The 11164-nt window shown below is 49.9% G+C and overlaps 2 protein-coding genes and 1 pseudogene across 2 annotated transcripts; 1 reads left to right on the top strand and 2 right to left on the bottom strand.

Annotated features, from left to right (window-relative positions):
• Positions 1-898: 898 nt before the first annotated feature.
• Positions 899-1482, top strand: LOC147990347 (uncharacterized; annotated as a pseudogene).
• A 1478-nt stretch (positions 1483-2960) lies between these two features.
• LOC147990348 (uncharacterized) lies at positions 2961-4942 on the bottom strand. Its single transcript, XM_087527022.1, has 7 exons — positions 4883-4942; positions 4188-4797; positions 3898-4103; positions 3611-3811; positions 3409-3540; positions 3218-3330; positions 2961-3147 (listed from the first exon to the last, which is right to left on the bottom strand). The coding sequence occupies exons 1-7, from the start codon at positions 4940-4942 to the stop codon at positions 2961-2963; spliced, it is 1509 nt and encodes a 502-aa protein (XP_087383148.1).
• Positions 4943-4958: 16 nt separating this feature from the next.
• LOC147990349 (uncharacterized) lies at positions 4959-5787 on the bottom strand. The gene is made up of 4 exons (XM_087538158.1): positions 5436-5787; positions 5205-5356; positions 5009-5110; positions 4959-4964 (listed from the first exon to the last, which is right to left on the bottom strand). The coding sequence occupies exons 1-4, from the start codon at positions 5785-5787 to the stop codon at positions 4959-4961; spliced, it is 612 nt and encodes a 203-aa protein (XP_087394284.1).
• Positions 5788-11164: the final 5377 nt, after the last annotated feature.

An 11164-nucleotide genomic window follows, 5' to 3' on the forward strand; every position in this document is an offset into this window, starting at 1 on the left:
TATCAGGAAACAGAAGGTGAAACGAGGTGCTTCGGGAATGATACGGTACCGGCGGTTTCTTTGCTCCAGGGCAGGGAGAAGGCAGAGCAAGTTCATAACCATGGAGGGCCGCAAGCGTAGGCTTAGACCGGAGACTCGTTGCGACTGCGGTGCACATATGGTGGTGAAGCTGGACAGAGAACGTGGCATTTGGTTCGTCGCATCATTCGTGGATGATCACAACCACGTGATGGCTCGGCCCGACGAGGTTTGTTTTTTGTGGTCACACAGACGGATTGGAGATGGCCAGAGGGCGGAGATATTGGCGATGGAAGCGGCCGGGATAAGAAAGCATATTATAATGGACAACTTCATCAGCAGATACGGTTCGTACGATAAGTGCGGGCTTATCAGGAGGGACATTTACAATCTTTGTTGCAGAGAAAAAACGAAGCTCATTGCAAAGAGTGGCTTGACAGGATGTACAGGAAGAGGAGACTTTGGGCAGCTTCATATCTTTCCGATGGTTTTTTCCTTGGTATGCGAAGTAACCAGAGGAGTGAAAGCCTCAACTCCTGCCTTCACCTTCACCTGGACTACGGTATGACAATTGTTGATTTGGTGGTGCATTATGAGAACTGTATAGTTCGCCTGCGTGAGAACGAGGCGTACGATGACTGCGAGGCATTCCAGAAGGAACCACCGTCGGTTACTCTATATAAGGCCCTTGAGGAGCATGCTGCCAAAGTATTCACACCTGCTAATTTCTACATCCTGCAAGATGATTTGCATAAGATGGGTCAGCTGGAGATATTTGAGACGCTCGTGGGAATTGGGCGTCAAACATTCATGGTGACATGGAAGGATAACCACAAGTTCACGTACAATGTTGTTTATGAACCAGGTAACTCAGAACAAACTATTACATGCAGTTGTCTTAGGATGGTTCGGAAAGGGCTGCCATGCAAACACATTCTGTTTGTTCTCCATCATCTGAACTTAACTGAAATACCAAAGTGTTGTGTCATGCATCGGTTGTCCAAACATGCGAGAGATGGGTTGCCTGTGCAGCGGAAGAGTGATATGTTTGGATGGGGTTGGTCAGGGCCATTGGAGAGAGAACGGTATAGTGCAATAACCATTAAAACCGCAGAAGCTGCTCATGTTGCAGCAAATGATCCCTTCTTGTACGACGAGTTGATGAAATGTCTGGACAACATAATAGCGTAGAAAAAGATTTCAGAGGAGGAACTTGTAGGAAGTAGAAGGTATGCTATGCTGAAGAAGGAGGCAAGTCAGGCGCAACAAGTTGAGCCTGGTATTGGTGATCCTCAGAAAGTTTCGACGAAGGGTGCACCTAAGAAGGGGCGATCGAAGGGGGGCCCCGACGTTACAAAGAATGATAGGCCAAAAGATTTTACAGAGAAGAAAAGTGGTCCTTTGTGCAGTCTGTGTGGTCTCTCAGGTCATAACAAGGCTACATGCAGTAAGAACGAGAAGTGAGTTGCAACCTTTTTATTTTTGTTATGTTGCTACTTTGATTTTACCAACTATATTTGCTCATCCATTTCTTTATGTTTTGTTCAGGAACTGGGCGTAGAGACGCAGCTTGGTTTGTAGGAAGAATAAAAGTGATCGCACGAGTCATGTCTGAATAACGCTATTTTTATTCGCACGTGTGTGCCAGAAAACTTGATTTGTACTGTTACGTGATGATTTGTACTGTTATGTCTGAATAACCTATGCTATTTTTATTTGCACATGTGTGCCAGAAAACTTGATTTGTACTGTTACGTGATGATTTGTACTGTTTCTATATGAAGTTTCGAAATTCTGTTTATTTATACTGTTTCAAAATTCTGTTTATTTGTACTGCCAGAAAAAAAATATGCCTACTGTTTCAAAATTCTGTTTATTTGTACTGCCAGAAAAAAAATATGCCCAACCACCGCAGCCGGGCCCATAGTGGGGAACAAATCATACACCCAAATCAAGCCCGAAAGGGGCGACTCGGGCGGCTGATAGAGCCCACTAATGGGCCCGGCAACGGGGTCCAACGGGGCTGCGGGCAGTGTGATAAGAGAGGAGTTCGAAAGAGGGGGCGGAGGAAGCTATTTAAGTCGCTCCTCGCGCCCCTCCGCTTCCGAGGTGGGACTAAACTGGCGTGAGGCAGCGCGTGGGGGAGGGGCGTCGGCCGTGGACCGTGGGAGGGGGCGAGCGGCGCCGTGCCTCTATGGGCCGAACTGGGCCGGCCGATGACAGCGCCGAAAACGGCCTCATGAGCCCTGCGGCGGCCGCGTGCACTGAGGGAGGGGAGTGTGCGTGGGCCGGGGGAGGGGCCGAGTGGCGCCGTGCTTTCATTGGGCTGAACTGGGCCGGCCCGAGACAATAGGCCTCCTGAGCCTTGTGGCGACCACGTGCAGTGTGGGGCGCGACGGGGACGCTATTTTTAGTCCCACCTCGGAAGCCGGGGGGCGCGAGGAGCGGCTTAAATAGCTGCCTCCGCCCCCTCCACCGAGCTCCCCTCTTATCACACTGCCCGCAGCCCCGTTGGACCCCGTTGCCGGGCCCATTAGTGGGCTCTATCAGCCGCCCGAGTCGCCCCCTTTGGGCTTGATTTGGGTATGATCTGTTCCCCATTATGGGCCCGGCTGCGGTGGTTGGGCATTTTTTTCTGAATATTTTTAAAAAATATTATTTTACTATTACGAAAGTGCAGAACAAATATACTCATTTAAAAAAATATCATCACCCACAATGATGCAAATAAGAGTGTCACCGACAATGATGCAAATAAAAGTGACATTGAAAAATAGATATTGTAGCAAATACCGACCACGGCACATTTATTTAGTTGCGGAACATGCTAAACCATGCCACATTACAACATAGAGGTGATGTCTTAATATGAAAATTGTATCAAGTACCGACAACGACACGTTTATTTAGTGGAGATAATAGCCAACACCCCATCCTCCGACTCATTTCTTCTCCATGATCTTGAGGATCTTCTCTTTCACTTCTTCCTTCGTGTTGCATTCTGAAAAAAGTATTTCAGCTAGAATGCGTCCCCTTGAAGCATTAACCTCATCTTGATCGAACTCAAATGTCCAATCATCTCCGTCCCAGCTTTGAACGCATTTCACCACGAAAAGACCACAAGAGACTCTGCAAGAAACCACAAGTCAATTATTGATGGATCATACAAGTACATACTAATTCAACATTTGCAACATACCCGTCTATTTGTGATGGCATATCATACTCCCTTATTGGCCAGGAAGATACGTCAGGATGTTTCGTTCCAATAAGAGCATTCACCTCGTTTGTATCATTAGCTATTTCTGCCCTCTGAAATAAAAATGAAAAATCCATATGAAGTACGTTTCGAATAACTATATATTGTTTTATGTATCGTTGTAAGCTTACCAGATTAGCAATCTTTGCAAGAACTCTTTTGTTGCATTTACCAGTAGAGTTTAAAACTTGAAACTCTTTTTTCTTGTTATGCATAAGAACTGTTACCCAATGACTTTCGTCCACATGAAAAGGAAAGTATGCCTACAACAAAGTTTATTCATGTTGGTGTACACACAGATGTACTACGAATGATCATACTAAACTGAAGTACCTTATCTTTGATGAAATACTCTTCAGTAACTCTAGACACCATTTTAGTTTGGTTTGTGAAATGATCCATAAAATGCCTCTTTGAGTTGTTAACCTTTCCATCACCACGAAGAATAAGCCAGTGGGACACCCAAGATGATAATATGTGACGGTCAGCACGAGGATTATGGGTCTGCATATGGTTGCAATAACTATTGATGACCTACAAAATAACATAACAGCAATACGCCTATTAGATAATTTATGTAAATGACATGTACAACTTAATAACTTAGTGCTAATACTTACACCGCCATGCAACCACTTTTTTGAAATGATGGCTTCAAGCATATCAGGTGTACATGTTTCCCCACCAATTCCCATCATGTGCACAACAGTTTTTCTGCAAAACTTCTCCGACTCTGCCAGTGTCCGGATATAAACCTTCGCGGCCTCTATGTGATCCTCATTAATGTAATCAGTACTAATCATAGCAGCTCTTATACCAAATAGACCTAAAATAGTAAAAAACAATGAGTTAATAAAGTGTGCATGCAAGGACAGAAGTATGTTGCAAGAATAAATTACCTAGCACTTACTTTTCTTTGCACGTTTACGTCCACCGTTTTGAAGAAAAGGTGAAAGACAATATTTTGACCGTTTCCTCTTGCGTTTCCCATCATTCTCCTTCCCATCATTCTCCTTTTTATCATTCTCCTTTTCATCATTCTCCTTCCCATCATTCTCCTTAGTGCCATTTTCTTTCGCATTTTTAATACGGGTGTTCAGACTATCCATACTAAATTCCTCAGATTTATCGGTGCTAGACCCGTCTGACACTTCATCCATATTCTTGGGGGTTGAAGTAATAGCTGGAAAGTCATTCGTGTCTACCGTCGCAAGAGATGGGTTGGGAGAATTACCATTATCCTCAATAACGAAGGGGTCGCCTTCATCTCCTGTACCAGGTGTGTTGTGATGCACACCTTTCTCACGCGCCAATTTATTCCCGTTCCCAGTGGTGAAGGATGCGTCCACCCTGTTGTCCATATCTTCTTTTGCGGGAGTTGATTGTACATCTGGCCAATATTTTGATGGACCATACTTCCCCACCCAGTCTTCACTATGCTCCACATACTCAATGTCATCATCAGACCCCTTGTTTGGCTTGAAGACAAGACCTTTCTTCTCCAGATTCTCCACTACTATCTGCAATGACACATTAATTGCATTAACTACATGCATAAATTATGAATAATCCAATGTAAACTGAAGTACACATCACTCATATTACCTCAGCACATTTTTGAGGGAGAAGTCTAATTTCTTTTTGCATATCTTTGATGCATTTCATCACCTGATCTAATGTACTATCCCTGCTCGATGAAGCCTCATCTCTATTATCTTTCTTTTTTTGGACACGATCTTCCTGCTCTAATTCTTGCTGTAATTCTTCCTCCGCCTTTCTTCCTTGTTGAGCAATTAATGTCTGCCTGTACTTCTCACTTATCACGTCATCAATCTGTAACAGGTAAAATCAATTAAAATTTCTCAACATATAAATAGTAACTTAAGTGCATGTAGTACGAAATAGTAACACATAAATAGTAACTTACCGTCCCATTACCACGGCCATATGCCGTGTCGTATGCGTCACGCTTCTTAGCCTCATCTTCTGACCAATTAAGCATCAATGGATACTCATTAGCTAATGGATCAAATGCCTCATCATCCAGTGGCTGCACTTTCTCCCAAAACATGTACTGCATGAACAGGAAGTATATTAGCAAACAAAATTCACAAACTATAGTTCGAAAGAAACAAATATAACATAAGATTTAGCTGTAGGAGCGCAAGGTTTCCGATCGGCCAAGTAAATTTTGTAAGATCTGATAAGGTCTTTGTGATGCCTTCCACGCAAACGCGTAACGTAAACGCATTCCAATTATATGCTTTGATGGCCTCCACATTGTGCACTAACTTGTAATAAGCATTAGGAACTTCTATCGTGGACTGCGGTGCAAGAACCGTGCCTAGAAAAAGCAGAACAATTCTACGGAGGAAATCATCATCGTATGTGCCACTGGCAACGATGTTCTCAATCAGGTCGTCTATCAACATTTCCCCCGTATTGGAATCTAAAAAGCGACTAGGCACCTTCACCTTCGCCTTTAACCCCCCTTTTCCTAGCGCTTTCATGACATCTTTGCCCTTGTTTTGTAGCCCGAAAATGTCAAACACATCTTCGGTGCGCAATGATATCGCACCATTTTTTGATGGCATGATGAACCTTTTTCTGTCCAACGAATACGATTTAATAATGAACTGGAGCAAACATTTGCGCATGAGCACACAAGGTATCATCAGAATTTTTCCAAGACTAGTGCTTGCAAAACGCTTTTTCTGCCTAGAGTTTAGTTTGTTGACCAACAGACACCACTTCTCAACCGAACAAAAAATCTCTCCATACTCCACCGTCGCTAGGAATAGGAGCAAAAGAAATATTAGCTACTTTATATGGGCACATGATAAACATGATGAATGAATAGTACCTCGTGCCATGGGATCAGGGCCGGCCCTGGGGACGACGGCGCGGTGGCGTTGGTGGCAGATGGCGTCGGTCTCCACCTGTAAATAATTTTAAAGTTTTTTTAAAAACACTATGATTTCTGAAAAATCTTTGGTATGTATTTACGCAGTACTTAGATCGTGGCAACGGGGGCGACGGCGTCGGCCGCAGATGGCGTCGGTGGCAGATGGCCTTAGGGCCGTCGCGGGCGTTGGGGCGGCGTCGGCGTGACTTGGCGTCGGTGGCAGATGGCCTCAGGGCCGTCGCGCGTGTTGGGGCGGCGTCGGCGTGACTTGGCGTCGGGGGCGGCGGTGGCCGCAGATGGCATCGGGGGAGGCGATCGTGGAGGCGGTGTGAGGTGGCGTCGGGGGCTGCGTTTGCCCTAGATGGCGTCGCGAGAGGCGCTCGTGGAGGCGGCGTGGAGGCGGCGTGGACTGGCCAACATCGTGGAGGCGTGGAGGGCCTTTGACCCCCGATGGATATGCATGTACGCGGGCTTTATTAGTTGCGTCTGTTTTTTGTAAGAACCCATTTATTAGTTTTTTTGTAAGAACCTATTTATTAGTTTTTTCCCAATCATTAGTTGCGTCTGTTTTTTAAAACAACCATTATCGAAAATACATTGATTGATAGATAATTTTTTTTGGACTCGGCCAAATGGCACGAAACTTTTTCCACACGTTGGCATCACCCTCGACAGCACCCACGCCGGTTTGCATATTTTTCCGACGCTCGATGCATTTCCTAGGATTTTCCCCGTGAAAATGCCGTAAAACACTAGCCGGACGTGACGCAACGTTTGTTTTGTGTCCGTTTTCGTTCCAACCTTGCGTGGGGCCCTACATAGGCCGTGCCCGCATGTACGCACACTTTGGTGCAATTGATGCATGCGATCACGTAGCCCCAGTGCAACCAGCTACTTCTCGGTCTGCCGGGGAGGGGGTTCCCAACTACGGTTTTTTTTCTGCTCCGTCAAACGTCACGACACTTTTTCCACATGTTGCCATCACCATCCACAGCACACACGCCAATTCTCGTATTTTTCTGGCGCTCGGCGCATTTTCTAGGGTTTTCCAGGTCGAAAATCGCAAAAACACTGCCCGGAAGTGATGCAACGTCCGTTTTGTGTCCGTTTTCGTTCCAACCTTGCGTGGGGGCCTACGTTGGCCGTGCCCACATGTACGCACACTTTGGTGCAATTGCATGCACGCGATCACGTAGCCCCAATGCAACCAGCTACTTCTCGGTCTGCCGGGGAGGGGGTTCCCAACTACGGTTTTTTTCTACTCCGTCAAACGGCACGAAACTTTTTCCACACGTTGCCATCACCATCCACAGCACACATGCCAATTCTCGTATTTTTCCGGCGCTCGGCGCATTTTCTAGGGTTTTCCAGGTCGAAAATCGCAAAAACACTGTCCGGACGTGACGCAACGTCCGTTTTGTATCCGTTTTCGTTCCAACCTTGCATGGGGGGCTACGTTGGCCGTGCCCACCTGTACGCCCACTTTGGTGCAATTGTATGCATGCGATCACGTAGCCCTAGTGCAACCAGCTACTTCTCGGTCTGCCGGGGAGGGGGTTCCCAACTACGGTTTTTTTTCTGCTCCGTCAAACGTCACGACACTTTTTCCACATGTTTCCATCACCATCCACAGCACATACGCCAATTCTCGTATTTTTCTGGCGCTCGGCGCATTTTCTAGGGTTTTCCAGGTCGAAAATCGCAAAAACACTGCCCGGAAGTGACGCAACGTCCGTTTTGTGTCCGTTTTTGTTCCAACCTTGCGTGGGTGCCTATGTTGGCCGTGCCCACATGTATCGCACACTTTGGTGCAATTGCATGCATGCGATCACGTAGCCCCAGTGCAACCAGCTACTTCTCGGTCTGCCGGGGAGGGGGTTCCCAACTACGGTTTTTTTCTGCTCCGTCAAACGTCACGACACTTTTTCCACATGTTGCCATCACCATCCACAGCACATACGCCAATTCTCGTATTTTTCTGGCGCTCGGCGCATTTTCTAGGGTTTTCCAGGTCGAAAATCGCAAAAACACTGCCCGGAAGTGATGCAACGTCCGTTTTGTGTCCGTTTTCGTTCCAACCTTGCGTGGGGGCCTACGTTGGCCGTGCCCACATGTACGCACACTTTGGTGCAATTGCATGCATGCGATCACGTAGCCCCAGTGCAACCAGCTACTTCTCGTTCTGCCGGGGAGGGGGTTCCCAACTACGTTTTTTTTCTACTCCGTCAAATGTCACGACACTTTTTCCACACGTTTTCATCACCATCCACAGCACACACGCCAATTTTCGTATTTTTCCGGCGCTCGGCGCATTTTCTAGGGTTTTCCAGGTCGAAAATCACAAAAACACTGCCCGGACGTGACGCAACGTCCGTTTTGTGTCCGTTTTCGTTCCAACCTTGCATGGGGGGCTACGTTGGCCGTGCCCACCTGTACGCACACTTTGGTGCAATTGCATGCATGCGATCACGTAGCCCCAGTGCAACCAGCTACTTCTCGGTCTGCCGGGGAGGGGGTTTCCAACTACGGGTTTTTTTCTACTCTGTCAAACGTCACGACACTTTTTTCACACGTTGCCATCACCATCCACAGCACCCACGCCAATTCTCGCAAATTTTTAACCCTCGACGCATTTTCTAGGGTTTCCTAGGCTAAAGTACCCTACACCGATGTCCGGACACACACTGAGCTACGTGTGTTTCCTGTCTGATTTCGTTCATATCGTGCGTGTAGGACTACATTCGGGATGCACACACACTCGCAAAATTTTGTTCTGTTACATGCATGCAATCACGTACTTTAGCGTCCTTACTATTTTATTATGTTTTACCATATTTTCGTGTACAAATTCATCATCAAATCAAAACTCTTGAATGAAAAGGACAAAAGAAATTTCACTTAAATTTCATTCAACATAGATAAAATATTTTACATAGTCGAGCGAACTCGATGATTACAAGTTCATACATAAAGTCTACTACTTAGGCTTACAACGACATAACCAAATTAAATAAAAAACACAGTAAAAAAACTACTCGTTGTCGCTATCAACGAGGTCAATCACGGCCGGGCCGTCGCTGCCGTCATCATCGCTGCTGGACCGGTTGGCGAGGTCGTCCCAGTCCACCGGATCGTCGTCGGAATCCTCCTCCTCCGCCGGCGCCTGCTGCCACTCTGCCGGTGCCTGCTCCCACTCCTGCTGCCACTCCGGCAGCACCTGCTGCCACTCCGGCGCCGCCATCGCCGCCTGCTGCGCCGCCTCGGCCGCCTGGATTGCGGCCGTGATCTCGGCGGCCTCCATCGCCTCCGCCGCCGCCGCTGCAGCCTCCGACGCCCGTACGGCCACGTGGTACCCCGGCGTGTCATCCGGGTCGCCGTCCTCGCGGAGGATGACCTGCTCCGGCGGCAAGTCTATCCCCGACGGCGAGGGAGCGGAGGCCGGCGCGGGCGCCGGTGCCGGGTGCACACCGTGGCCGCCACCATGTCTGTGGCGATCGTGCGGTGGAGGCGGTGCGCGAAGACGGCCGCTGCGGCCCGTCAGGTCGGGGGTCTCGCCGGCCGCCGCAAGGCGGAAGGCGGCCATGACCTCCCAATAGTCCTTCCCGCACCAAAACCGCTTCCGGCCTTCGATATTGTGCCGGCCGCCGCTGTGGTTGCGGAGCTCCTCCTCCGTCGCGCCGGGACCCGGCGTCGCGTAGCCGTCGGCGTCGATCTTCCAGTTGCGTGGAAGACGGCAGCCCGGCGGCACAAGGAGGCAGTAGCGGTGGAGCTCCAGCGTCTCCGACACACCGATGCTCGTCGGCCATGCGCCGGGGACGTCATCGTCGGCGGCGCCGCCGCCGGTGCTGCTGCTGCCGCGGAAGAACGGCATCGGGTGCGGGCAGGCGGCGACGGGCGTCGGTGGGACGGGTGTGGGCGGGGGCGGGGGAGGAGGCGGGCAGGCGACAGCACGATGGGACGGGCGTCGGCGGGGCGTCGCCGTTTTATAGCGGGGCGGGGCGGGGTGGGGGAGGAGGCGGGCGGGCGGCAGCGCGGCTATTAACGCCGGCGCGTTAATGAACGCGCGGCAGGCGAGGCGATGTTTGACCGTCGGGCGCCGCGAACGGCGCGTCCGGAGGGGGCAGGCCAGGCGGCGGGCCGGTCGGGTGGCAGGCCAGGCGACAGCGGCAGCGGCGGCGCAGCAGGCGAGGAGCCGACAGCGACGGCAGGCGGCAGCGGTGGCGTCCGGCAGGCGCGGCGGCAGGCGGCAGCGGAGGCGTCCGGCAGGCGCGGCGGCAGGCGGCAGCGGAGGCGTCCGGCAGGCGGCACGCGCGTGCAACCGCCTACGTGCATGCGCGCCTCGGGCGCCGTGATTGGCGGACGGGTGCGGGCTGGCGTGCGGTCGGGGGACGTGGGCGGGTGGGGCCGCGACGGGTGCGGCGCGACGCGTTGACTGCGGGGACTGCCGCCGTGATCGCGGGCGGGCACGTCTGCATGCCTGCCACGTCACCAGGCGCGTGCGGCCGGCCGGTTTAATTTTTTTTCCTTCCCGGGCGGGCGGGCTGTATTCATATACGTATTGTTTCGCCTGTAGTGTTTCTTTTTGCGGGCGCTCGGGCCGGCGGGGGAAGCTTTTTCAAAATATGCCCATCCTGCCCTTTGTTATGAAGGGGTATTGGACAATCTCGGTCGTCCTTATGTTTACAGGGGGTCTACCGAAGCGGAAGTGTACTCCCTATTACGAGCGGTCTTACACCGTCCTTGCAGCTAGTTAATCCAGTTGTCCGGCATCAATTGGGAAGAATTACAGGCGTACTTATGACTAAATATGGTTAGGATAAATATAGTTTTTTTTACATATAAAACATGTCGCTCGTGTTACATTTCGGAAGAACTGGGACTCCTCGTTTTTGTTCTTGCCCCAGCCATCCTAATTATGACCCTCTCTTGTCCTCTCCGGCCTCCCCACATATATAATAGCAACAGGGTATATATATTCATCG

The sequence above is a fragment of the Triticum urartu genome, chromosome 1A (assembly GCF_056163025.1).
Source record: "Triticum urartu cultivar PI428250 chromosome 1A, HENAU_Tu73, whole genome shotgun sequence".
Taxonomy (NCBI): Eukaryota; Viridiplantae; Streptophyta; class Magnoliopsida; order Poales; family Poaceae; genus Triticum; species Triticum urartu.

Coding starts and splice junctions, on each gene's coding strand:
- LOC147990348 (XM_087527022.1), bottom strand. CDS start 4,942: ATGAAATGCATCAAAGATATGCAAAAAGAAATTAGACTTCTCCCTCAA. Junction 4,798..4,882: donor TCCCTCAAAAATGTGCTGAG/GTAATATGAGTG, acceptor GTGTCATTGCAG/ATAGTAGTGGAGAATCTGGA. Junction 3,812..3,897: donor AAAAGTGGTTGCATGGCGGT/GTAAGTATTAGC, acceptor GTTATTTTGTAG/GTCATCAATAGTTATTGCAA.
- LOC147990349 (XM_087538158.1), bottom strand. CDS start 5,787: ATGAAAGCGCTAGGAAAAGGGGGGTTAAAGGCGAAGGTGAAGGTGCCT. Junction 5,357..5,435: donor GATCGGAAACCTTGCGCTCC/TACAGCTAAATC, acceptor ACTTCCTGTTCA/TGCAGTACATGTTTTGGGAG. Junction 5,111..5,204: donor ATGGCCGTGGTAATGGGACG/GTAAGTTACTAT, acceptor TACCTGTTACAG/ATTGATGACGTGATAAGTGA.